This window comes from Dicentrarchus labrax, unplaced genomic scaffold (assembly GCF_905237075.1).
Source record: "Dicentrarchus labrax unplaced genomic scaffold, dlabrax2021, whole genome shotgun sequence".
Classification (NCBI taxonomy): domain Eukaryota; kingdom Metazoa; phylum Chordata; class Actinopteri; family Moronidae; genus Dicentrarchus; species Dicentrarchus labrax.
In genome coordinates this window covers 7,159,380-7,185,404 of record NW_026136720.1, presented here as the reverse complement: position 1 = coordinate 7,185,404, position 26,025 = coordinate 7,159,380, and the positions used below count along the sequence as shown (strand labels likewise).

The 26,025-nt window shown below is 39.6% G+C and overlaps 1 protein-coding gene and 1 long non-coding RNA gene across 8 annotated transcripts in view; one reads left to right on the top strand and one right to left on the bottom strand.

Annotated features, from left to right (window-relative positions):
• ptprja (protein tyrosine phosphatase receptor type Ja) overlaps positions 1-26,025 on the bottom strand; it is a 49,812-nt gene that overhangs the window by 6,000 nt on the left and 17,787 nt on the right. The window contains exons 6-34 of one of the 7 annotated variants that reach the window (XM_051381793.1): positions 25,711-25,971; positions 24,414-24,674; positions 23,028-23,288; positions 21,663-21,923; positions 20,297-20,557; positions 18,520-18,780; positions 18,000-18,130; positions 17,622-17,754; positions 16,237-16,497; positions 15,587-15,847; positions 14,201-14,461; positions 12,389-12,649; positions 11,980-12,240; positions 10,192-10,452; positions 9,783-10,043; positions 7,980-8,240; positions 7,558-7,812; positions 7,173-7,427; positions 6,008-6,253; positions 5,464-5,736; positions 4,954-5,223; positions 4,531-4,794; positions 3,471-3,740; positions 3,074-3,325; positions 2,399-2,662; positions 1,971-2,234; positions 1,609-1,878; positions 681-944; positions 322-588 (exon numbers count right to left, since the gene is read on the bottom strand). In XM_051381793.1, coding sequence (XP_051237753.1) covers positions 322-588; positions 681-944; positions 1,609-1,878; positions 1,971-2,234; positions 2,399-2,662; positions 3,074-3,325; positions 3,471-3,740; positions 4,531-4,794; positions 4,954-5,223; positions 5,464-5,736; positions 6,008-6,253; positions 7,173-7,427; positions 7,558-7,812; positions 7,980-8,240; positions 9,783-10,043; positions 10,192-10,452; positions 11,980-12,240; positions 12,389-12,649; positions 14,201-14,461; positions 15,587-15,847; positions 16,237-16,497; positions 17,622-17,754; positions 18,000-18,130; positions 18,520-18,780; positions 20,297-20,557; positions 21,663-21,923; positions 23,028-23,288; positions 24,414-24,674; positions 25,711-25,971 — 7,332 coding nt within the window. Of the gene's footprint in view, positions 1-321; positions 589-680; positions 945-1,608; positions 1,879-1,970; positions 2,235-2,398; positions 2,663-3,073; positions 3,326-3,470; positions 3,741-4,530; positions 4,795-4,953; positions 5,224-5,463; positions 5,737-6,007; positions 6,254-7,172; positions 7,428-7,557; positions 7,813-7,979; positions 8,241-9,782; positions 10,044-10,191; positions 10,453-11,979; positions 12,241-12,388; positions 12,650-13,550; positions 13,812-14,200; positions 14,462-15,586; positions 15,848-16,236; positions 16,498-17,621; positions 17,755-17,999; positions 18,131-18,519; positions 18,781-20,296; positions 20,558-21,662; positions 21,924-23,027; positions 23,289-24,413; positions 24,675-25,710; positions 25,972-26,025 lie in introns of all 7 variants that reach the window. The other 6 variants (XR_007881205.1, XR_007881207.1, XR_007881206.1 and 3 more) reach the window with 6 other exon arrangements.
• Positions 10,372-23,205, top strand: LOC127352920 (uncharacterized). The gene is made up of 3 exons (XR_007881211.1): positions 10,372-10,449; positions 18,128-18,613; positions 23,122-23,205. It is a non-coding gene; the product is annotated as an uncharacterized LOC127352920 (long non-coding RNA).

Here is a 26,025-nt window from a genome sequence, read left to right as displayed (position 1 = left end):
AATGAATGTCAAGAAAAAACCTGAATAAAACTGTCCATTATATAAAAGTATATCATGATTTTTTTCTTTTCAGTGTCCTCAGGTGATCTAAAATGTATCTTTGCTGTAATGTCCTTTCCATTATTTTATAAAATGTGACCATCTGTCATCAACCTAGGTGTGCTTAACCGTACTAAGGATTCACTTTTTGATTCATAAATAATTCTGAGTAGCTACTAAATCCAATTACATCTTAAAACTCATGGTACCCTCACAGAGACAGTTATTTGAAAATATTTGATTGCAGCCCATGTGAAATTAATCAATCTGTTATGACCATACCTGTGCAGTTGGAAATCCAACTTGGTTCCCCCTTTGTTTTATCAGACGTCTCTGTGGTAACACTGAAGTCATATGGGCTCCCAGGAACCAGGTTAGAGATTGTATGCTCAGTCCCCTTAATTAGTACTGAGTTAGTAACGTGCTTATCAGGGCTTTGCCAGGTCACACTGTAACTATAGCTTTCCTTGTATTCGTCAGGATTGCCCCACATGACCGTGATGCTCTCCTCTTTTGTAGAAGTTCTGATATCCTTCACACTGAACGGTTCTGATTGTTTAAAAGAAATTTCACAGATGTAAGATAAAACAGGAAGATGCATTTGCTTGCACATTGCTCGGGTACAGAAATAAAACCCTTACTTGTGGTGACCATGATCTGAACCTTCTCGCTCTCAAAACCCATGACACCCACTGTTGCCACGGAGATGTTATAGGGAGTCCCAGAAAGCAGGGAGAAAAAAGTATGACTGGTGTCCGTGATATTGTTATATCCGCCACCCGGTGGCGTGTTAGTCAAGTGGTAGCAGAATGATGCACCGGTCATCAGAGGAGCTTCCTTCCAGCTGATGGAAATGGAGCTGTTTGTCTTTTTCTGGATCTCAATTGGCCCGGGAGGATTAGGAACTGGTGGTGAGGGGGTTGCAGAATGTGAACTTCAACAAGTAACATCATTCTAAAAAATCTTCAACTGCTGACTAAAATATGAATGCTTAAGGGCTGTACTCATAGTCTTTTCTCTCAAGTATCACACACATAGATTTCACATTACTGCAGGTCTTTTATCAAGGCATACCGTAACCTTTTTATTTGTCCTCGCTTTCACTTCACTACAATATACATTCAATTTATTGGGATTTATTTTCCCTCCAAAATTGTCAAATTGTTTTTCTTGTATTATTCTCTTTCTGTGCATGAGTGCTGCGTGCAGAAGGACCTGTATGATGCCAGAGAAGCAACCATTATCATGCCATAGTGCATCTTGACCTTAAAAGCACCATCAAGGCTTGAGCATCGGCTGTACTGCAGTACCACATAGTGACGGATGTAAACTTGATCATAAAAAAATAAAGACAAACAATATTTCACTGTGGGGATTCCCAAATGACACGAAAGCTTCAAATAAAGTAAACTGAATAAAAACTATTGGATGCCTGGAAGACAGGCGATCCCCAAAAGAAAAGTAAAAACAACAAAAAACATGTAAACGTATATAAAAACACATTTTTGGGAAATTCGTGAATATAAAACCACTGAAAACTTTAAAATCTAACAAATGTATCATACTTACAAGTTGCATTGGTGACGAATCCAGATGATGCGTTGAAGGGTCCACTATAAGTGATTACCCTGGCAGAGTAAAGCCTTCCAGCGGACAGGTTCGAAAATAGCCACATGGTATCGTTCAGCTCAGAGCTCAGCAAATCCTTCTCAAAAAGTGTGGAACTTATGTTTAGATAAACCTTATAAAACTCCACTCTCCCAAGAGGTTTGGTCCATGACACCAGGACTGAACTATTGTAGCCCTGGCTGGAGATACTGGGTTGTACCATCTCAGGCTCTGTTAATGTGCAAAGGAGAGAGAATTAAAGCTGAACCAACCACCTGGTCAATTTGAAATAAAGAAACAGAAACAACAGGTAAGAATCTTACTAGTGTACTGAGAGGTGCAGCTTGCTTCCCCTTCGATGCCATTCGCTGCCCTGACAAACACACAGAAGGTGCAGTTGCTCCCGGGGGTGAGCTCTGAGACTGTGATCTGTGAGTCTTCCGTGAGCGAATTGTTTTGGTAGCCACAGCCTCTAGTCTGGACCCGATATGTATAGTTATTCTTGTACTCCAGTGGTTCCATCCAATTCAGGTATATAGCAGTTGTGTTTAAAGTTTCAACCTCCAATGAACGAATACTATATGGCCCTACAAACAGAGCAGAAAGTGTTTCTTGTGAATAAACATAAAGAATATTTCATATTCTGATAAACTTGTTTAGTTGTTATTTGGTTGTTTTGCTCACTAGTTTGGGATTAATGTCACTACTTCCCAGATGTAGGAACAGTATCCTGGATAGGATATATACATACGTGTAAAGTAGGACACTGTCACGGGATCTGCCTGAGTGAAATCTTTGGTCTGTGTAGTGACAATGAAGATGTAGTTGCTCCCAGAGAGAAGACCAGTGATTGTGTATGTGGTGTTCGAGACATTCCTAGATGTAGAAATGGAGCTGTTGGAGACCTGCACCTCATATGAGTAGTGGGGTTTGCTCTCTGGCTGCACCCACACCAATGTCACTGCATCTGTGGTAATTACTGTCTGAGTCAGCAGCAAGGTTACAGGATATGGTTCTGAGAAAATGAGACAGAGGAGACACAGTGGATATACAGAAATGGGTTGTGTTTTCATGTGTCATAGAGTTGTATAATCGCCCCACAAGCATAAGCGATTACAGGTTTTACAATTGTTTTTGTACTTGGAAGTCAATATGCTGTCTTAATTATGTGCATAATATGTCCCTTGGTGCTTCCGAATGGCCTTGACATGATACCCACACCCCAATCTGGCTCATAAAGTAGTTCAATAAAGATGATTTTTCATGCATCAAGGTTACAATCATAAATAAAACAAAGACCAAAGTTGTTTATAGACAAGAGTAAAATTAACACTAAAACCTGACTGAAATAAAAAAGGCACACAAAGAATCCTGAAGTTTATCTAATAACAGTAATAACCCCAGTGTGGGTGTCAATCACACTCACTGGTATATTTTTTTGCTGTCACTGCTGTGCTCTCATATTTCAACACGCCTACAGTAACAACAGAGATGTTGTAGGGGCTTCCAGACTGAAGACTGTCCAGCGGGAACCAGTTGTTTTCAGTCAGAAAGGAGCCGTTAGAGGTGGACACACTGAAGTTGTACTGATGATGGTCCATGTCCTCTGGCAGGGGCCAGGTAAAGTTGATGGAATTCACAGTCTGAGACGCCATGATGGGTCCAGGAGGGTTGGGAACTGAACAGGACAAGAAAAACTGTTTAATTTGTGTTTGATTCAACTACAGGCAAATTTTAAAATAAATATTGGTCAAAATGCAGAACATACACAATGTACATATGATATGCACAAGTTTATAAGTCATGATATTGATGTAACTCACATGTTGCGTTGCAAACACTTGTAGAGATACTCTTAAAAGGCCCACTCTCGGTGACCACTACCACACAGTAAACCACTCCTGGTGTCAAGTTCATAAACAGAGTGTTTTGAGTAGAGTTACTCAGATCCGAGACATTTTTCACCGACTGGCTGTCTGACTGTCTGTATAGCCGGACAGTGTAGGAGTCCACCTGCCCTGCTGCAATCGTCCAGCTCACTGACATATTAGTTGTGCTTCCTAAGGCTGTGATGTCAGAAACTACTTCAGGCACTGTAGGAAAAAAAAAAAAAAAAGCAGTATGCATTTAGCCAGAGCTAATGAACACACATTGATCGAATAAATATTGTTATGTATTCTAAATGCAATCAAGAAGTGCATTGTGACCATAATCAGATTTGATTCAAGTATTTCTTGGATAGTTAATGTGACAGTTTTCTAAACCTGCAATTTTTCCACGTTTATTATTTGTGCAGTAACTTTTCTAAAATCCAAAAGTTTGTCTCTAAAGGGGCTCTCCTCTAACTTTACACATTGAGGTGGACTTGGAGAAAAAAGAATGATATCATCACACACCCTTTCTCATCTTTCAAAACAATTATAATTTAATATATGGAAACAAGTTGCCAGAATGGGACATAAAGTGGCTTTAGACTCACCCATATGAGAGAACAACAACCTGATGAATGTGGCCTCATTTTAAACCTCTTAAAATGACTATCTGTATGTTTCCTTTCTAACGATTATTAAAAATTAAAAATTAAAAAAAAAAAAAAAATTAAAATGAAACTTAAAATGTTAACAGAAACATTAATGGAAATTATAGGCTCTAGTATTTTTGGATATGGACACAAACAAAAGGATAAAAGCGATAATGTCGGCCTCAGCTGCTGGAATTCCATTTATTTTAAGTCCCCCAACTTATTTAAGTGTAAACCGTTGGAGTACCCCTATAAAGTAATCACCAATACATGACTGTGTTTCATTGGACACATTGCATTTAGCCACACATTATAGTTTCCGACAATGTATCATATATTAAAAAAAACGACTTGAGACATACTTGTGTAATGTGATGTTGTTGCCACTTCTGACTTGACCCTCTCTACGACTGTAAACACATTAAAAGTGTAGAATTTTCCAGGGGTCAGAGCAAAGAAGGTGTAATTTTGAGTTTCAGTTGACTTATTCTGAACCATAATGCCGTCCTGGTACGCTATCACCCAGTAGGAGTAGGAAGGCTTGTGATCACTTTGACTGAGCCACGTCAGCCGGATGGATGTCGTGCTCACATTCTCCACTGTGAGGTTGGTCACTGCTTTGGGCACTACAACAAATACAGCAGAGGGTTGCGTAAGACCAAAGACCGCAGTAGAAAAATATATTTTACATTTTAGTGGTATCGTTAATTGTTTTGAATAAATAGGACATTTAAATGTTCTGATAGTACAGCATTCATTGGCAGTGTTTTAATATAAGGCCTTACTTGTGTAACTGAACGTCTGTTCCTTCGTGGATTCAATATTTTCTGCTGCTATTGTTGTGACATTGATACTGTATCCTGTTCCTGGCTCCAGGTCTGGTACTACAGTGCTGTTACTGTTGACTGTAATGCTTTCAATTAAAAATCCCGTAGTATTGTAGGTTTGAACCAAGTATTTGTAATACTGTTGGGCTCCCGGCGGGTATGACCATGTCACTTCCACTGAGGTAGTGGATTTAGGGATGGCCTTAAGTTTGAACACAGGGTTGGGAACTAGGAAAACAACAAACACGGGAAAAGTTAATTAAAAAGGAATTAAATAAGAACAGATTTACATCACATACGTCACCTTTATAATAAGTGTTATATAATATACAGTACAGTGTTCATTGGTGCTGGCCAGACATAGCAATGGGCTATTCTAAAAATAGTGAAACAAGTGCTAAATGAATTTGATCCCTCCAAGCAATAGAGACAATTATATGTCCTTCAGTTTCTCCTTGTTGTACTTACGGGTGAAAGCAGAAATAAGGACAACTCCGCTCCTTAAATTGTCTGGTCCAACTGTTTCCAAAGTTATATTGTAGGAAGTTCCAGAGGAAAGCAGGGACAGCTCTGTGTTATTGACGGTGGAATTTGCTGTAAGTACTTCTCCTCCCTCTGGCTGGTAGGTGATATGGTAGCTGATGTTTGGAACGTCCTCCATCAAAGCAGGAGTCTGCCAATTCAGAGAGAGCGAAGAGTTTGTCCTACCGCTAACGGTGGGTGAACCAGGAGGTGTGGGATCTAAGAGGTATGAATAACACAAACAGTTATTACTTTGTATTTCTTTATAATGTTAAAATTAAAACAAACTATACACTCAAATAGACACTAAAGCTGCTAAAGGGCATTTCATTAGCATGGTGTTGCCACAAAATGTCACATTAAGATTCAACCAAATTTCTACGGGTCATCAAACTACATACACTTGCAAAACATTACTTGAAGTATAACTCTGCACAAGATCTAAAAACAAGACCATGAAAACAATTACAGTACAGGGTGTTGAACTTACAAGTGGCTATAGATGTCTTCTCAGACGTGTCATAGAAGTTTCCAGCCACAGCGGTCACTGTGATGACAAAGAGTCTCCCGGGTTTTAAACCAGAAATGTTAGCCCTGTTGTCTGTTGTTTCAATACTTGGCTCATTTGAGATGTTCACCATATAGCGATCAACCCTCCCTTTAGGCAAAGTCCAGTTGATATTGAGGTAAGTAGTTCCTTGTTCTTCAACCATAATATTCACAGGCTTTTCAGGTCCTATACAATAAAGAAAGAAGTATAAGAAGAAGCACTTTTTTAAAATGGTGCCAACATACAGAAACACCATTAACACCGACACTGTGTTAACTAATGCTAGCAAAACTATATTGAGCACGAGGGCTGCAACTAACAATTACTTTGATAATTAATTCATCTGCAGACTATTTTCTTGATGAGTGAATTAACCGTTTTGTCTGTAAAGTCTCAGAAAATTGTGAAGAAAGTTATCATTACAATATCAGGGAAACCTGAGGTGAGATCTTCAAATGTTTGTTTTATCTGTTTGCAGTCACATAAAACAAAGAAAATCACCAAATCCTCACATTGGAAAAGCTGGACTCAGATAACGTTTGGCACTTTTGCGTGTAAAATGACTGAAGCAATTGATTGAATATCAATATGGCTATTATTATCAATTTCAATGATCAAAGTTTCTGTTTAATAAGTAACTGATTAATAAACTAATTGTTACAGCTCTACATGCATCATAATGGTTTGTCAATATATCTGTTTTTAGCTGCCTTCACAATTTCCGACAAACCCAATATAACTATGGGTCAACACTTTTTAAGTCCTCCTATTTAACATTTTTAGTTAGTATATAAGCAAGTAATACATGCTTTGTAATACACTATGATGCATAAAGAATAAAAGTGTTCATGAATGCATTTATGTCAAAAACTCCTTCTGTGGGCATCCATATGTGGAAGATGGTGAACACACAGATAATGACTAAAAATATATTAAAAACACAATTGTAATAATATAAAATTTGTCTTCATAGAAGTTACAGTGTGATATAGACAAATGACTACATATTGTGTTTATATACTGTTTTATAAATGAGTTACAAACGTCAGCAGCTTGACTGACTTCAGAATTTTGGCTCTTTAAACTGTTTGTATGAGGGACTTACTTGTGTAGGTAGTTTTTGTGATCGTTTCTCCTTCATTTGAGGAAGCAACAGCAGTCACTGAAATGCTGTACACGAATCCAGGCGTTAAATCTTCAATAGTAAAGTACGTATCCGTAGTCGTGCTATTTAAGCTGTCTGCTGTTGCAGTCCACTGAACTATGTACGAGGATGCATTGCCCTCTGGTTGAGTCCAGTTCAGAGACACAGAGGATGTTGTGACCTGAGTGACTGTCAGATTCCTGACCACAGCAGGTTCTGAAAATTCAAGAAGTAAAATAAAATCAGCATATTGTTTGCAGCTTTCCAGCATTTTCAAGCAAAATGTGTACAGACTCTTATAACAATTGTAGATTTTGAATAAAGAAATACATAAAGTGTGGCTTACTTGTGACTACAGTGAATATGTAAGGCTCTCCTGATGTATTATCTCCGGCAAAAGCAATGATTGTGATTGCGTAGTTGGTGCCAGGTATCAAGTCTGATAGCATAGCAGAGGTAGAATTTGTTTCTCTGGACATCGGCAATCCACCATTATGCCATTCCACCTTGTACTTAAACACCTCACCAGGAGGTGAGGTCCAGGTCAGAGAGATGGAGGAGGTTGTTATGTTCACTACATCTTTCGTGATTTTACCAGGTTCTATGGAGGAGAGGAGAGGAAAGCAGAGGAGAGGACAGAAAAATCAATCCACAAGCTAGAAACGAATAGAATTAAATTACAAAATTACATCATGAGCAAAAATATTATATTGCTAGTGGTTCGGAGCAGGAACCATGGTCCAGCACGAGCACCGTGTGGTAACTTACTTGTGTATAGAGTAACAGATGTACTTTGTCCTTCAGTAATATTGTCATCTGCCACCGCAGTAACAGTTATTGTATACTGGACACCAGGAATCAGGGTAGAAATGTTTATATGTGTTTGAGTCACATTGTCACTTTGAGTTATATTTCCATCAGTCCACTGTACTCTATAGAAAGATTTCTTTCCCTCTGGTTCAGTCCAGTTCAGAAACACAGAGGATGTTGTGATTTCAGTGGAAGTGAGATTCGTGACAGCTTCAGGTTCTGTGAGTGAGAGGGGTGAAAGGGGTGAAATAGATAGATGAAGAGTCAATAGATTCATCCTCTGGAGGCCATGAATGTTTGCAAAAAATGTCACGGCAAACCATTAAGTAATTGTGGAGATATTTTAGTCTGGACCAATGTAGTAGACAGACAGACAGATCAACATTCCCTGTCCCCTGACACTGAAGTCAATTTGACATATTGGCCAAACTTTGTAACCACTGCAAAGATATCTGTCATGAGATGCACACTGGCACAAAAAGACTGTTTCCCAACAGGTTACATTGTGAAAGAAGTGGCTGTAGAACAGAGATAACCATTTTTTGGACAGTCACAACTCCCCCAAATCAGAATGTTATCCATTCAGTCCAATGACATTTTGAACATCAAGAAACACGATTTGATCATTTTATCCCCTAAGAGTTAACGTAAGACTAAACTGGACGTTAGCTGTCTCAGCTGGCCGAATTCTATGGTGTGCACTGTGGCAGATAGAGCATGCACAATATGAATTTATGTGGTTAATTCCTACACAGCAGGAATTGATAATAATAATAATAATAATAATAATAATAATAATAATAATAATAATAATAATAACATTTTATTTGTAAAGCACTTAAAATAATAAAATAATCTCAAAGTGCTACAGAAATCATATTAAAACACATTAAAATCAGCAACAGAATAAAAATACAAGTGATCTAAAATCTAAGGACAACTAAAAGAACGCCTGCCTGAACAAAACCGTTTTAAGCCCTTTTTTAAAAGTGTCCACAGATTGGGGTTTTCGGAGGTGTTCAGGTAGGGAGTTCCAGATGCGAGGAGCAGTGGAGCAGAAGGCTCTGTCTCCCATGGTGCGGAGTCTTGAGCGGGGCTGATGGAGGAGGTTTGTGCTTTGGGACCGGAGGTTACGGGTGGATGAGTGAGGGGTAAGGAGGTCTTTGAGGTATTGCGGGGCGTTGCTGTAGATGCAAAGGTGAGTGATGAGGGCGATCTTGTATTGAATTCTTGAGGTTATGGGGAGCCAGTGGAGGTTCTGAAGAATGGGGGTGATGCGGTCGTATTTGCGGGTTTTCATCAGAGTTCGGGCAGCACAGTTCTGAATGAATTGAAGTTTTTGAAGGTGTTTATTAGGTATACCTATGAGCAAGCTGTTACAGTAGTCAAGCCTGGAGGAGATTAAGACGTGGACTAGTTTTTCTGCGTCAGAGAAAGTGAGGAAGGGGCGGAGTTTTGAAATGTTCTTGATATGGAAAAAGCAGGTTTTATACAGATGTTTGATGTGTTTTGCAAAGGTCAATTGTGGGTCCAGCTTCACACCGAGGTTGGTAACTGTGGTTGCGAAGGGGATGTCTTGACCGGAGAAGGAGATGGTGGTTATGGGTTATGACTGGACCTGATGAGGGGTGCCAATTTGAATGGCTTCAGAATGACTGTTTTGACCTCATGTGCTACTAAAAGGTTTAAATAGTAATGAACAGAGTGAGACTCCAACGCTGTCCCGAGTTCTCTTTATACATCAATGATGTAAATTCTTACTTGTGTATGGAGTAAAAGATGTGCTCTGTCCTTCAGTAATTTTGTCATCTGCCACTGCAGTAACAGTTATTTTATACTGGACACCAGGAATTAGGTTAAAAATGTTTGTCTGTGTTTGAGTCACATTGTCACTCTCCTTTACATTTCCATCAGTCCACTGTACTCTATAGAAAGATCTCTTTCCCTCTGGTTCAGTCCAGTTCAGAAACACAGAGGATGTTGTGATTTCAGTGACAGTGAGATTCCTGACAGCTTCAGGCTCTATGATTGACAGAGGGGTGAACGCCATGGAGAAAACATTACAGTGAAACATGATTTATCTATGAGAAAGCACAGCAATAACGTCATGGGAAAAAAGTTTAAACTTTAACTGACTACAATGCAGATAGCAAACTACTACACATCTTACTTGTATACAGTGAAATTGTCTTTGCATCTCCTAAAGTCTCCTGATCTCCAGCCACTGTAATGACAGTGAAAGTGTACTGCTCTCCTGCAGTCAGCTCAGAGATGTTTATATATGTGCTGTTCACACTACGATTCTGATTTAAATATCCACCAGTCCACTGTACTCTATAGAAAGATCTCTTTCCCTCTGGTTCAGTCCAGTTCAGAAACACAGAGGATGTTGTGATTTCAGTGGAAGTGAGATTCGTGACAGCTTCAGGTTCTGTGAGTGAGAGGGGTGAAAGGGGTCAAATAGATAGATGAAGAGTCAATAGATTCATCCTCTGGAGGCCATGAATGTTTGCAAAAAATGTCACGGCAAACCATTAAGTAATTGTGGAGATATTTTAGTCTGGACCAATGTAGTAGACAGACAGACAGATCAACATTCCCTGTCCCCTGACACTGAAGTCAATTTGACATATTGGCCAAACTTTGTAACCACTGCAAAGATATCTGTCATGAGATGCACACTGGCACAAAAAGACTGTTTCCCAACAGGTTACATTGTGAAAGAAGTGGCTGTAGAACAGAGATAACCATTTTTTGGACAGTCACAACTCCCCCAAATCAGAATGTTATCCATTCAGTCCAATGACATTTTGAACATCAAGAAACACGATTCGATCATTTTATCCCCTAAGAGTTAACGTAAGACTAAACTGGACGTTAGCTGGCTCAGCTGGCCGAATTCTATGGTGTGCATGCTCTATGAGCCACTGTGGCCCATAGAGCATGCACAATATGAATTTATGTGGTTAATTCCTACACAGCAGGAATTGATAATAATAATAATAATAATAATAATAATACATTTTATTTGTAAAGCACTTTACATAAAATAATCTCAAAGTGCTACAGAAATCATATTAAAACACATTAAAATCAGCAACAGAATAAAAATACAAGTGATCTAAAATCTAAGGACAACTAAAAGAACGCCTGCCTGAACAAAACCGTTTTAAGCCCTTTTTAAAAGTGTCCACAGATTGGGGTTTTCGGAGGTGTTCAGGTAGGGAGTTCCAGATGCGAGGAGCAGTGGAGCAGAAGGCTCTGTCTCCCATGGTGCGGAGTCTTGAGCGGGGCTGATGGAGGAGGTTTGTGCTTTGGGACCGGAGGTTACGGGTGGATGAGTGAGGGGTAAGGAGGTCTTTGAGGTATTGCGGGGCGTTGCTGTAGATGCAAAGGTGAGTGATGAGGGCGATCTTGTATTGAATTCTTGAGGTTATGGGGAGCCAGTGGAGGTTCTGAAGAATGGGGGTGATGCGGTCGTATTTGCGGGTTTTCATCAGAGTTCGGGCAGCACAGTTCTGAATGAATTGAAGTTTTTGAAGGTGTTTATTAGGTATACCTATGAGCAAGCTGTTACAGTAGTCAAGCCTGGAGGAGATTAAGACGTGGACTAGTTTTTCTGCGTCAGAGAAAGTGAGGAAGGGGCGGAGTTTTGAAATGTTCTTGATATGGAAAAAGCAGGTTTTATACAGATGTTTGATGTGTTTTGCAAAGGTCAATTGTGGGTCCAGCTTCACACCGAGGTTGGTAACTGTGGTTGCGAAGGGGATGTCTTGACCGGAGAAGGAGATGGTGGTTATGGGTTATGACTGGACCTGATGAGGGGTGCCAATTTGAATGGCTTCAGAATGACTGTTTTGACCTCATGTGCTACTAAAAGGTTTAAATAGTAATGAACAGAGTGAGACTCCAACGCTGTCCCGAGTTCTCTTTATACATCAATGATGTAAATTCTTACTTGTGTATGGAGTAAAAGATGTGCTCTGTCCTTCAGTAATTTTGTCATCTGCCACTGCAGTAACAGTTATTTTATACTGGACACCAGGAATTAGGTTAAAAATGTTTGTCTGTGTTTGAGTCACATTGTCACTCTCCTTTACATTTCCATCAGTCCACTGTACTCTATAGAAAGATCTCTTTCCCTCTGGTTCAGTCCAGTTCAGAAACACAGAGGATGTTGTGATTTCAGTGACAGTGAGATTCCTGACAGCTTCAGGCTCTATGATTGACAGAGGGGTGAACGCCATGGAGAAAAAATTACAGTGAAACATGATTTATCTATGAGAAAGCACAGCAATAACGTCATGGGAAAAAAGTTTAAACTTTAACTGACTACAATGCAGATAGCAAACTACTACACATCTTACTTGTATACAGTGAAATTGTCTTTGCATCTCCTAAAGTCTCCTGATCTCCAGCCACTGTAATGACAGTGAAAGTGTACTGCTCTCCTGCAGTCAGCTCAGAGATGTTTATATATGTGCTGTTCACACTACGATTCTGATTTAAATATCCACCAGTCCACTGTACTCTATAGAAAGATCTCTTTCCCTCTGGTTCAGTCCAGTTCAGAAACACAGAGGATGTTGTGATTTCAGTGGAAGTGAGATTCGTGACAGCTTCAGGCTCTGTGAGTGAGAGGGGTGACAGAGCGGTCAAATGGATAGATGAAGAGTCAATAGATTCATCCTCTGGAGGCCATGAATGTTTGCAAAAAATGTCACGGCAAACCATTAAGTAATTGTGGAGATATTTCAGTCTGGACCAATGTAGTAGACAGACAGACAGATCAACATTCCCGTTCCTGGAGCCGTGCCCCTAGCAGGGTTAAAAATTACATATCCAACCCTATCTGTGAAACTAAAAGGAAGGCTTCTGAAATCTGTGCTACACTAAATTTATACAACACAGATCCAGCACATACACTAAAGCCCTGAGGCAAAAGATGAAATCATTGCAGTTTATTATCCACCAGGTTTTCTCACCAGACTTCCTGACAGTATGAACCATTTCTACATTTAGCCCCAATGAAGATCACTAGACACTGAAGTCAATTTGACATATTGGCCAAACTTTGTAACCACCGCAAAGACATCTGTCATGAGATGCACACTGGCACAAAAAGACTGTTTCCCAACAGGTTACATTGTGAAAGAAATGGCTGTAGAACAGAGATAACCATTTTTTGGACAGTCACAACTCCCCCAAATCAGAATGTTATCCATTCAGTCCAATGACATTTTGAACATCAAGAAACACGATTCGATCATTTTATCCCCTAAGAGTTAACGTAAGACTAAACTGGACGTTAGCTGGCTCAGCTGGCCGAATTCTATGGTGTGCATGCTCTATGAGCCACTGTGGCAGATAGAGCATGCACAATATGAATTTATGTGGTTAATTCCTACACAGCAGGAATTGACTGTTTTAACCTCATGTGCTACTAAAAGGTTTTCATAGTAATGAACAGAGTGACGACTCCAACGCTGTCCCGAGTTCTCTTCATACATCAATGATGTAAATTCTTACTTGTGTATGGAGTAAAAGATGTGCTCTGTCCTTCAGTAATTTTGTCATCTGCCACTGCAGTAACAGTTATTTTATACTGGACACCAGGAATTAGGTTAAAAATGTTTGTCTGTGTTTGAGTCACATTGTCATTCTCCTTTACATTTCCATCAGTCCACTGTACTCTATAAAAAGATCTCTTTCCCTTTGGTTCAGTCCAGTTCAGAAACACAGAGGATGTTGTGATTTCAGTGGAAGTGAGACTTGTGACAGCTTCAGGCTCTGTGAGTGAGAGGGGTGACAGAGCGGTCAAATGTATAGATAAAGAGTCAATAGATTCATCCTCTGGAGGCCATGAACGTTTGCAAAAAATGTCATTGCAAAACATTAAGCAATTGAGGAGATCTTTCAGTCTGGACCAATGTAGTAGACGGACAGAAAGATCAACATTGCTGTGCCTGAAGCCTATACGTGAAACTAAAAGGAATGCTCCTGAAATCTGCACGATACCAAAGAGACGTTCCATCAACAATATCCAGAGCTACAACACAGATCCAGCAAGTAAAGTACAGCTCAGAGTTAAAAGAGGAAATCACTCCAGAGAGGTTTCTCCACCAGATTTCCTCAGCAGACTTCCTGACAGTATGAACCACATGTAAAGGCTTACTTACTTGTGTATCGAGTTACAGATGTACTCTGTCCTTCAGTAATGTTGTCATCTGCCACTGCAGTAACAGTTATTGTATACTGGACACCAGCAGTCAGGTCAGTAATATTTATATGTGTTTGAGTCACATTGTCACTCTCATTTACATTTCCATCAGTCCACTGTACTCTATAGAAAGATCTCTTTCCCTCTGGTTCAGTCCAGTTCAGAAACACAGAGGATGTTGTGATTTCAGTGACAGGGAGATCATTGACAGCTTCAGGCTCTGTGAGTGACAGAGGGGTAATATGGCAAATAATGTTTTAAAGTTACACCATACTACGTCTCTTTTAATAATCTATTATACAGCTGCACATTATGGCCTGCCCTGTACTGGCAGGACAAATTTCACATCATGGCAATAAAAACTTTGACCAGAACTTCTTCCACGTTGCTTCTTCTGAATCTGAGTTTTGACAACTTGTTGAATTCTTCTTGACACAAAGTTATCTTGGGCTTTCCAACAGACACTGACCAGTGTTATTCTTTGACATGTAGAACAAACCCTCTGCTTCATTTGTTTTAACAAGACTAAGAGTCTATAGCCTTTCTTGTGGCTCTGTGGGGCTGTGCATTGAGATGAATGCTAATGTCAGCATGCAGATATTCTCACAATGACAATGCAAACATAAACATTTTAAGCAGGTGACCTTGTTCACCATCTTGTTATAGCATGTTAGCATGCTGACATTTACTAATTAGTATTAAACATAAAGCACAGTTCAGGCTGATGGGAATGTCTTTAATTTTGCAGGTATTTAGTCATAGACCAAATTATTGGACAAATTGGAATTTTGATATGATGGTGGCCCTAGACGAAAAGTCAGAAGATCATGAAAGTTAATGCAATTTATCCTGAAGGGGGCAATGAATATTTGTAGTGCATTTTATAATAACTCCTCCACATGCTTTTGAGCCATTTCCCTCAAAACCAAATGCCAACATTACTATGATGCTAGAGGCAAAGGCAGGTTATCACCAATATTAGTAGTTTCATCTTCTCAAGACCATCAATGTCTTTTCATGGCAACACATTAAGTAGTAAGATGTCTCAGTCTGGACCAAAGTGGTGGACGGACTGAAAGATCAACATTGCCGTGCCTGGAGCCGTGCCACTATCATGGCTAAAAATGACATATCCAACACTATCTGTGAAACTAAAGGAAATGCTTCTCAAATCTGTGCAACACTAAAGATCAATCTATCAACAATGTGCAGTGCTACAAAACCAGATCCAGAAACTACAGTACAGCTCAGAGGTAAAAGATGAAATCACTCCAGAGAGGTTTCTTCACCAGATTTCCTTAGCAGACTTCCTGACAGTATGAACCACATGTAAAGGCTTACTTACTTGTGTATTGAGTTACAGATGTACTCTGTCCTTCAGTAATGTTGTCATCTGCCACTGCAGTAACAGTTATTGTATACTGGACACCAGCAGTCAGGTTAGTAATATTTATATGTGTTTGAGTCACATTGACTCTCTTGTTTTGATTTTCAACAGTCCACTGTACTCTATAGAAAGATCTCTTTCCCTTTGGTTCAATCCAGTTCAGAAACACAGAGGATGTTGTGATTTCAGTGGAAGTGAGACTTGTGACAGCTTCAGGCTCTGTGAGTGAGAGGGGTGACAGAGCGGTCAAATGGATAGATAAAGAGCCACTAGATTCATCCTCTGGAGGCCACGAATGTTCTCAAAAAATGTCATTGCAAAACATTAAATAATTGAGGAGATATTTCAGTCTGGACCAATGTAGTAAAAGGACAGACAGATCAACATTGCTGTGCTTGAAGCCTATACGTGAAACTAAAAGGAATGCTCCTGAAATCTGCACGATACTTAAGAGACTTTCCATCAACAATATCCAGAGCTACAACACAGATCAAGAAACTACAGTACAGCTCAGAGTTAAAAGATGAAATCACTCCAGAGAGGTTTCTCCACCAGATTTCCTCAGCAGACTTCCTGACAGTATGAACCACATGTAAAGGCTTACTTACTTGTGTATAGAGTTACAGATGTACTCTGTCCTTCAGTAATGTTGTCATCTGCCACTGCAGTAACAGTTATTGTATACTGGACACCAGCAGTCAAGTTAGTAATATTTATATGTGTTTGAGTCACATTGTCACTCTTGTTTTCATTTCCATCAGTCCACTGTACTCTATAGAAAGATCTCTTTCCCTTTGGTTCAGTCCAGTTCAGAAACACAGAGGATGTTGTGATTTCAGTGACAGGGAGATCATTGACAGCTTCAGGCTCTGTGAGTGAGAGAGGGGTAATATGCAAATAATGTTTTAAAGTTACACCATACTACGTCTCTTTTAATAATCTATTATACAGCTGCACATTATGGCCTGCCCTGTACAGGCAGGACAAATTTCACATCATGGCGATAAAAACTTTGACCAGAACTTCTTCCACGTTGCTTCTTCTGAATCTGAGGTTTGACAACTTGTTGAATTCTTCTTGACACAAAGTTATCTTGGGCTTTCCAACAGACACTGACCAGTGTTATTCTTTAACATGTAGAACAAACCCTCTGCTTCATTTGTTTTAACAAGACTAAGAGTCTATAGCCTTTCTTGTGGCTCTGTGGGGCTGTGCATTGAGATGAATGCTAATGTCAGCATGCAGATATTCTCACAATGACAATGCAAACATAAACATTTTAAGCAGGTGACCTTGTTCACCATCTTGTTATAGCATGTTAGCATGCTGACATTTACTAATTAGTATTAAACATAAAGCACAGTTCAGGCTGATGGGAATGTCTTTAATTTTGCAGGTATTTAGTCATAGACCAAATTATTGGACAAATTGGAATTTTGATATGATGGTGGCCCTAGACGAAAAGTCAGAGGATCATGAAAGTTAATGCAATTTATCCTGAAGGGGGCAATGAATATTTGTAGTACATTTTATAATAACTCCTCCACATGCTTTTGAGCCATTTCCCTCAAAACCAAATGCCAACATTACTATGATGCTAGAGGCAAAGGCAGGTTATCACCAATATTAGTAGGTTCATCTTCTCAAGACCATCAATGTCTTTTCATGGCAACACATTAAGTAGTAAGATGTCTCAGTTTGGACCAAAGTGGTGGACGGACTGAAAGATCAACATTGCCGTGCCTGGAGCCGTGCCACTATCATGGCTAAAAATGACATATCCAACACTATCTGTGAAACTAAAGGAAATGCTTCTCAAATCTGTGCAACACTAAAGATCAATCTATCAACATTGTGCAGTGCTACAAAACCAGATCCAGAAACTACAGTACAGCTCAGAGGTAAAAGATGAAATCACTCCAGAGAGGTTTCTCCAACAGATTTCCTCAGCAGACTTCCTGACAGTATGAACCACATGTAAAGGCTTACTTACTTGTGTATCGAGTTACAGATGTACTCTGTCCTTCAGTAATGTTGTCATCTGCCACTGCAGTAACAGTTATTGTATACTGGACACCAGCAGTCAGGTTAGTAATTTTTATATGTGTTTGATTCACAGTGACACTCTCCTTTACATTTCCATCAGTCCACTGTACTCTATAGAAAGATCTCTTTCCCTTTGGTTCAGTCCAGTTCAGAAACACAGAGGATGTTGTGATTTCAGTGACAGGGAGACATTGCTAGCTTCAGGTTTTTTTTTAAAAGGGGGGGAACCCCATGGGGAAAAAATTACAGTGAAACAATATTTCTATGAGTATGCATTGACAACGTGACAAATTTAACTGACTATAAAAACTACTGATCACATTACATTTTCATTTAAATATCCATCAGTCCACTGTACTCTATAGAAAGATCTCTTTCCCTCTGGTTCAGTCCAGTTCAGAAACACAGAGGATGTTGTGATTTCAGTGGAAGTGAGATTTATGACAGCTTCAGGCTCTGTGAGTGAGAGGGGTGACAGAGCGGTCAAATGGATAGATAAAGAGTCAATAGATTCATCCTCTGGAGGCCATGAATGTTTGCAAAAAATGTCATTGCAAAACATTAAGTAATTGAGGAGATATTTCAGTCTGGACCAATGTAGTAGACGGACAGACAGATCAACATTGCTGTGCTTGAAGCCTATACATGAAACTAAAAGGAATGCTCCTGAAATCTGCACGACACCAAAGAGACGTTCCATCAACAATATCCAGAGCTACAACACAGATCCAGCAAGTAAAGTACAGCTCAGAGTTAAAAGATGAAATCACTCCAGAGAGGTTTCTCCACCAGATTTCCTCAGCAGACTTCCTGACAGTATGAACCACATGTAAAGGCTTACTTACTTGTGTATCGAGTTACAGATGTACTCTGTCCTTCAGTAATGTTGTCATCTGCCACTGCAGTAACAGTTATTGTATACTGGACACCAGCAGTCAGGTTAGTAATATTTATATGTGTTTGAGTCACATTGACACTCTTGTTTTCATTTCCATCAGTCCACTGTACTCTATAGAAAGATCTCTTTCCCTTTGGTTCAGTCCAGTTCAGAAACACAGAGGATGTTGTGATTTCAGTGACAAGGAGATTCCTGACAGCTTCAGGCTCTATGATGACAGAGGGGTAACAAGGAAAAAAAATTATAGTGAAAAATGATTTTTCTATGAGAAAGCACAGCAACAACGTCATGGAAAAAAGTTTAAACTTTAACTGACTACAATGCAGATAGCAAACTACTGCACATCTTACTTGTATACAGTGAAATTGTCTTTGCATCTCCTAAAGTCTCCTGATCTCCAGCCACTGTAATGACAGTGAAAGTGTACTGCCTCCGCAGTCAGTCAGAATGTTTATGTATGTGCTGATCACACTATATTCTGATTTAAATATCCACCAGTCCACTGTACTCTATAGAAAGATCTCTTTCCCTCTGGTTCAGTCCAGTTCAGAAACACAGAGGATGTTGTGATTTCAGTGAAAGGGAGATCCTTGACAGCTTCAGGCTCTGTGAGTGACAGAGGGGTAATATGCAAATAATGTTTTAAAGTTACACCATACTACGTCTCTTTTAATAATCTATTATACAGCTGCACATTATGGCCTGCCCTGTACAGGCAGGACAAATTTCACATCATGGCGATAAAAACTTTGACCAGAACTTCTTCCACGTTGCTTCTTTTGAATCTGAGTTTTGACAACTTGTTGAATTCTTCTTGACACAAAGTTATCTTGGGCTTTCCAACAGACACTGACCAGTGTTATTCTTTGACATGTAGAACAAACCCTCTGCTTCATTTGTTTTAACAAGACTAAGAGTCTATAGCCTTTCTTGTGGCTCTGTGGGGCTATGAGATGAAGTAATGTCAGCATGCAGGTATTCCCACAATGACAATGCAAACATGCACGTTTTAAGCAGGTGACCTTGTTCACCATCTTGGTTTAGCATGTTAGCATGCTAACATTTACTAATTAGCATTAAACATAAAGCACAGTTCAGGCTGATGGGAATGTCTTTAATTTTGCAGGTATTTAGTCATAGACCAAATTATTGGACAAATTGGAATTTTGATATGATGGTGGCCCTAGATGAAAAGTCAGAGGATCATGAAAAGTTAATGCAATTTATCCTGAAGGGGGCAATGAATATTTGTAGTACATTTTATAATAACTCCTCCACATGCTTTTGAGCCATTTCCCTCAAAACCAAATGCCAACATTACTATGATGCTAGAGGCAAAGGCAGGTTATCACCAATATTAGTAGTTTCATCTTCTCAAGACCATCAATGTCTTTTCATGGCAACACATTAAGTAGTAAGATGTCTCAGTCTGGACCAAAGTGGTGGACGGACTGAAAGATCAACATTGCCGTGCCTGGAGCCGTGCCACTATCATGGCTAAAAATGACATATCCAACACTATCTGTGAAACTAAAGGAAATGCTTCTCAAATCTGTGCAACACTAAAGATCAATCTATCAACAATGTGCAGTGCTACAAAACCAGATCCAGAAACTACAGTACAGCTCAGAGGTAAAAGATGAAATCACTCCAGAGAGGTTTCTTCAACAGATTTCCTCAGCAGACTTCCTGACAGTATGAACCACATGTAAAGGCTTACTTACTTGTGTATCGAGTTACAGATGTACTCTGTCCTTCAGTAATGTTGTCATCTGCCACTGCAGTAACAGTTATTGTATACTGGACACCAGCAGTCAGGTTAGTAATATTTATATGTGTTTGAGTCACATTGACACTCTTGTTTTCATTTCCAACAGTCCACTGTACTCTATAGAAAGATCTCTTTCCCTTTGGTTCAATCCAGTTCAGAACCACAGAGGATGTTGTGATTTCAGTGAAAGGGAGATCCTTGACAGCTTCAGGCTCTGTGAGTGACAGAGGGGTAATATGCAAATAATGTTTTAAAGTTACACCATACTACGTCTCTTTTAATAATCTATTATACAGCTGCACATTATGGCCTGCCCTGTACAGGCAGGACAAATTTCACATCATGGCGATAAAAACTTTGACCAGAACTTCTTCCACGTTTCTTCCTCTGAATCTGAGGTTTGACAACTTGTTGAATTCTTCTTGACACAAAGTTATCTTGGGCTTTCCAACAGACACTGACCAGTGTTATTCTTTGACATGTAGAACAAACCCTCTGCTTCATTTGTTTTAACAAGACTAAGAGTCTATAGCCTTTCTTGTGGCTCTGTGGGGCTTATGTCAGCATGCAGGTATTCCCACAATGACAATGCAAACATGCACGTTTTAAGCAGGTGACCTTGTTCACCATCTTAGTTTAGCATGTTAGCATGCTGACATTTACTAATTAGCATTAAACATAAAGCACAGTTCAGGCTGATGGGAATGTCTTTAATTTTGCAGGTATTTAGTCATAGACCAAATTATTGGACAAATTGGAATTTTGATATGATGGTGGCCCTAGACGAAAAGTCAGAGGATCATGAAAGTTAATGCAATTTATCCTGAAGGGGGCAATGAATATTTGCAGTACATTTTATAATAACTCCTCCACATGCTTTTGAGCCATTTCCCTCAAAACCAAATGCCAACATTACTATGATGCTAGAGGCAAAGGCAGGTTATCACCAATATTAGTAGTTTCATCTTCTCAAGACCATCAATGTCTTTTCATGGCAACACATTAAGTAATAAGATGTCTCAGTCTGGACCAAAGTGGTGGACGGACTGAAAGATCAACATTGCCGTGCCTGGAGCCGTGCCACTATCATGGCTAAAAATGACATATCCAACACTATCTGTGAAACTAAAGGAAATGCTTCTCAAATCTGTGCAACACTAAAGATCAATCTATCAACAATGTGCAGTGCTACAAAACCAGATCCAGAAACTACAGTACAGCTCAGAGGTAAAAGATGAAATCACTCCAGAGAGGTTTCTTCAACAGATTTCCTCAGCAGACTTCCTGACAGTATGAACCACATGTAAAGGCTTACTTACTTGTGTATCGAGTTACAGATGTACTCTGTCCTTCAGTAATGTTGTCATCTGCCACTGCAGTAACAGTTATTGTATACTGGACACCAGCAGTCAAGTTAGTAATATTTATATGTGTTTGAGTCACATTGACACTCTTGTTTTCATTTCCAACAGTCCACTGTACTCTATAGAAAGATCTCTTTCCCTTTGGTTCAATCCAGTTCAGAACCACAGAGGATGTTGTGATTTCAGTGAAAGGGAGATCCTTGACAGCTTCAGGCTCTGTGAGTGACAGAGGGGTAATATGCAAATAATGTTTTAAAGTTACACCATACTACGTCTCTTTTAATAATCTATTATACAGCTGCACATTATGGCCTGCCCTGTACAGGCAGGACAAATTTCACATCATGGCGATAAAAACTTTGACCAGAACTTCTTCCACGTTTCTTCCTCTGAATCTGAGGTTTGACAACTTGTTGAATTCTTCTTGACACAAAGTTATCTTGGGCTTTCCAACAGACACTGACCAGTGTTATTCTTTAACATGTAGAACAAACCCTCTGCTTCATTTGTTTTAACAAGACTAAGAGTCTATAGCCTTTCTTGTGGCTCTGTGGGGCTTATGTCAGCATGCAGGTATTCCCACAATGACAATGCAAACATGCACGTTTTAAGCAGGTGACCTTGTTCACCATCTTAGTTTAGCATGTTAGCATGCTGACATTTACTAATTAGCATTAAACATAAAGCACAGTTCAGGCTGATGGGAATGTCTTTAATTTTGCAGGTATTTAGTCATAGACCAAATTATTGGACAAATTGGAATTTTGATATGATGGTGGCCCTAGACGAAAAGTCAGAGGATCATGAAAGTTAATGCAATTTATCCTGAAGGGGGCATGAATATTTGTAGTACATTTTATAATAACTCCTCCACATGCTTTTGAGCCATTTCCCTCAAAACTAAATGCCAACATTACTATGATGCTAGAGGCAAAGGCAGGTTATCACCAATATTAGTAGTTTCATCTTCTCAAGACCATCAATGTCTTTTCATGGCAACACATTAAGTAGTAAGATGTCTCAGTCTGGACCAAAGTGGTGGACGGGCTGAAAGATCAACATTGCCGTGCCTGGAGCCGTGCCACTATCATGGCTAAAAATGACATATCCAACACTATCTGTGAAATTAAAGGAAATGCTTCTCAAATCTGTGCAACACTAAAGATCAATCTATCAACAATGTGCAGTGCTACAAAACCAGATCCAGAAACTACAGTACAGCTCAGAGGTAAAAGATGAAATCACTCCAGAGAGGTTTCTCCACCAGATTTCCTCAGCAGACTTCCTGACAGTATGAACCACATGTAAAGGCTTACTTACTTGTGTATCGAGTTACAAGTGTACTCTGTCCTTCAGTAATTTTGTCATCTGCCACTGCAGTAACAGTTATTGTATACTGGACACCAGCAGTCAGGTTAGTAATATGTATATGTGTTTGAGTCACATTGTCACTCTCCTTTACATTTCCATCAGTCCACTGTACTCTATAGAAAGATCTCTTTCCCTTTGGTTCAATCCAGTTCAGAACCACAGAGGATGTTGTGATTTCAGTGAAAGGGAGATCCTTGACAGCTTCAGGCTCTGTGAGTGACAGAGGGGTAATATGGCAAATAATGTTTTAAAGTTACACCATACTACGTCTCTTTGAATAATCTATTATACAGCTGCACATTATGGCCTGCCCTGTACAGACAGGACAAATTTCACATCATGGCGATAAAAACTTTGACCAGAACTTCTTCCACGTTGCTTCTTCTGAATCTGAGATTTGACAACTTGTTGAATTCTTCTTGACACAAAGTTATCTTGGGCTTTCCAACAGACACTGACCAGTGTTATTCTTTGACATGTAGAACAAACCCTCTGCTTCATTTGTTTTAACAAGACTAAGAGTCTATAGCCTTTCTTGTGGCTCTGTGGGGCTGTGCATTGAGCTGAATGCTAATGTCAGCATGCAGATATTCTCACAATGACAATGCAAACATAAACATTTTAAGCAGGTGACCTTGTTCACCATCTTGTTATAGCATGTTAGCATGCTGACATTTACTAATTAGTATTAAACATAAAGCACAGTTCAGGCTGATGGGAATGTCTTTAATTTTGCAGGTATTTAGTCATAGACCAAATTATTGGACAAATTGGAATTTTGATATGATGGTGGCCCTAGACGAAAAGTCAGAGGATCATGAAAGTTAATGCAATTTATCCTGAAGGGGGCAATGAATATTTGTAGTACATTTTATAATAACTCCTCCACATGCTTTTGAGCCATTTCCCTCAAAACCAAATGCCAACATTACTATGATGCTAGAGGCAAAGGCAGGTTATCACCAATATTAGTAGTTTCATCTTCTCAAGACCATCAATGTCTTTTCATGGCAACACATTAAGTAGTAAGATGTCTCAGTCTGGACCAAAGTGGTGGACGGACTGAAAGATCAACATTGCCGTGCCTGGAGCCGTGCCACTATCATGGCTAAAAATGACATATCCAACACTATCTGTGAAACTAAAGGAAATGCTTCTCAAATCTGTGCAACACTAAAGATCAATCTATCAACAATGTGCAGTGCTACAAAACCAGATCCAGAAACTACAGTACAGCTCAGAGGTAAAAGATGAAATCACTCCAGAGAGGTTTCTTCAACAGATTTCCTCAGCAGACTTCCTGACAGTATGAACCACATGTAAAGGCTTACTTACTTGTGTATCGAGTTACAGGTGTACCCTGTCCTTCAGTAAGGTTGTCATCTGCAACTGCAGTAACAGTTATTGTATACTGGACACCAGCAGTCAGGTTAGGAATATTTATATGTGTTTGATTCACAGTGACACTCTTGTTTTCATTTTCATCAGTCCACTGTACTCTATAGAACAATCTCTTTCCCTCTGGTTCAGTCCAGTTCAGAAACACAGAGGATGTTGTGATTTCAGTGGAAGTGAGACTTGTGACAGCTTCATGGTCTGTGAGTGAGAGGGGTGACAGAGCGGTCAAATGGATAGATGAAGAGTCAATAGATTCATCCTCTGGAGGCCATGAATGTTTGCAAAAAATGTCATTGCAAAACATTAAGTAATTGAGGAGATCTTTCAGTCTGGACCAATGTAGTAGACGGACAGAAAGATCAACATTGCTGTGCCTGAAGCCTATACGTGAAACTAAAAGGAATGCTCCTGAAATCTGCACGATACCAAAGAGACGTTCCATCAACAATATCCAGAGCTACAACACAGATCCAGCAAGTAAAGTACAGCTCAGAGGTAAAACATGAAATCACTCCAGAGATGTTTCTCCACCAGATTTCCTCAGCAGACTTCCTGACAGTATAAGCCACATCTAAAGGCTTACTTACTTGTGTATGGAGTTACAGATGTACTCTGTCCTCCAGTAATGTTGTCATCTGCCACTGCAGTAACAATGATTGTATCCTGGACACCAGCAGTCAGGTTAGTAATATCTTTATTTGTTTGAGTCACATTGTCACTCTCTACTTTTACAACAGTCCGCCGTACTCTATAGAAAGATCTCTTTCCCTTTGGTTCAGTCCAGTTCAGAAACACAGAGGATGTTGTGATTTCAGTGGAAGTGAGACTTGTGACAGCTTCATGGTCTGTGAGTGAGAGGGGTGACAGAGCGGTCAAATGGATAGATGAAGAGTCAATAGATTCATCCTCTGGAGGCCATGAATGTTTGTAAAAAATGTCATTGCAAAACATTAAGTAATTGAGGAGATATTTCAGTCTGGACCAATGTAGTAGACGGACAGAAAGATCAACATTGCTGTGCTTGAAGCCTATACGTGAAACTAAAAGGAATGCTCCTGAAATCTGTACGACACCAAAGAGACGTTCCATCAACAATATCCAGAGCTACAACACAGATCCAGCAAGTAAAGTACAGCTCAGAGTTAAAAGATGAAATCACTCCAGAGAGGTTTCTCCACCAGATTTCCTCAGCAGACTTCCTGACAGTATGAACCACATGTAAAGGCTTACTTACTTGTGTATCGAGTTACAGATGTACTCTGTCCTTCAGTAATGTTGTCATCTGCCACTGCAGTAACAGTTATTGTATACTGGACACCAGCAGTCAGGTTAGTAATATTTATATGTGTTTGATTCACAGTGACACTCTTGTTTTCATTTTCAACAGTCCACTGTACTCTATAGAAAGATATCTTTCCCTCTGGTTCAGTCCAGTTCAGAAACACAGAGGATGTTGTGGTTTCAGTGACAGGGAGATCATTGACGGCTTCAGGCTCTATGATTGACAGAGGGGTGAACGCCATGGAGAAAAAATTAAGGTGAAACATGA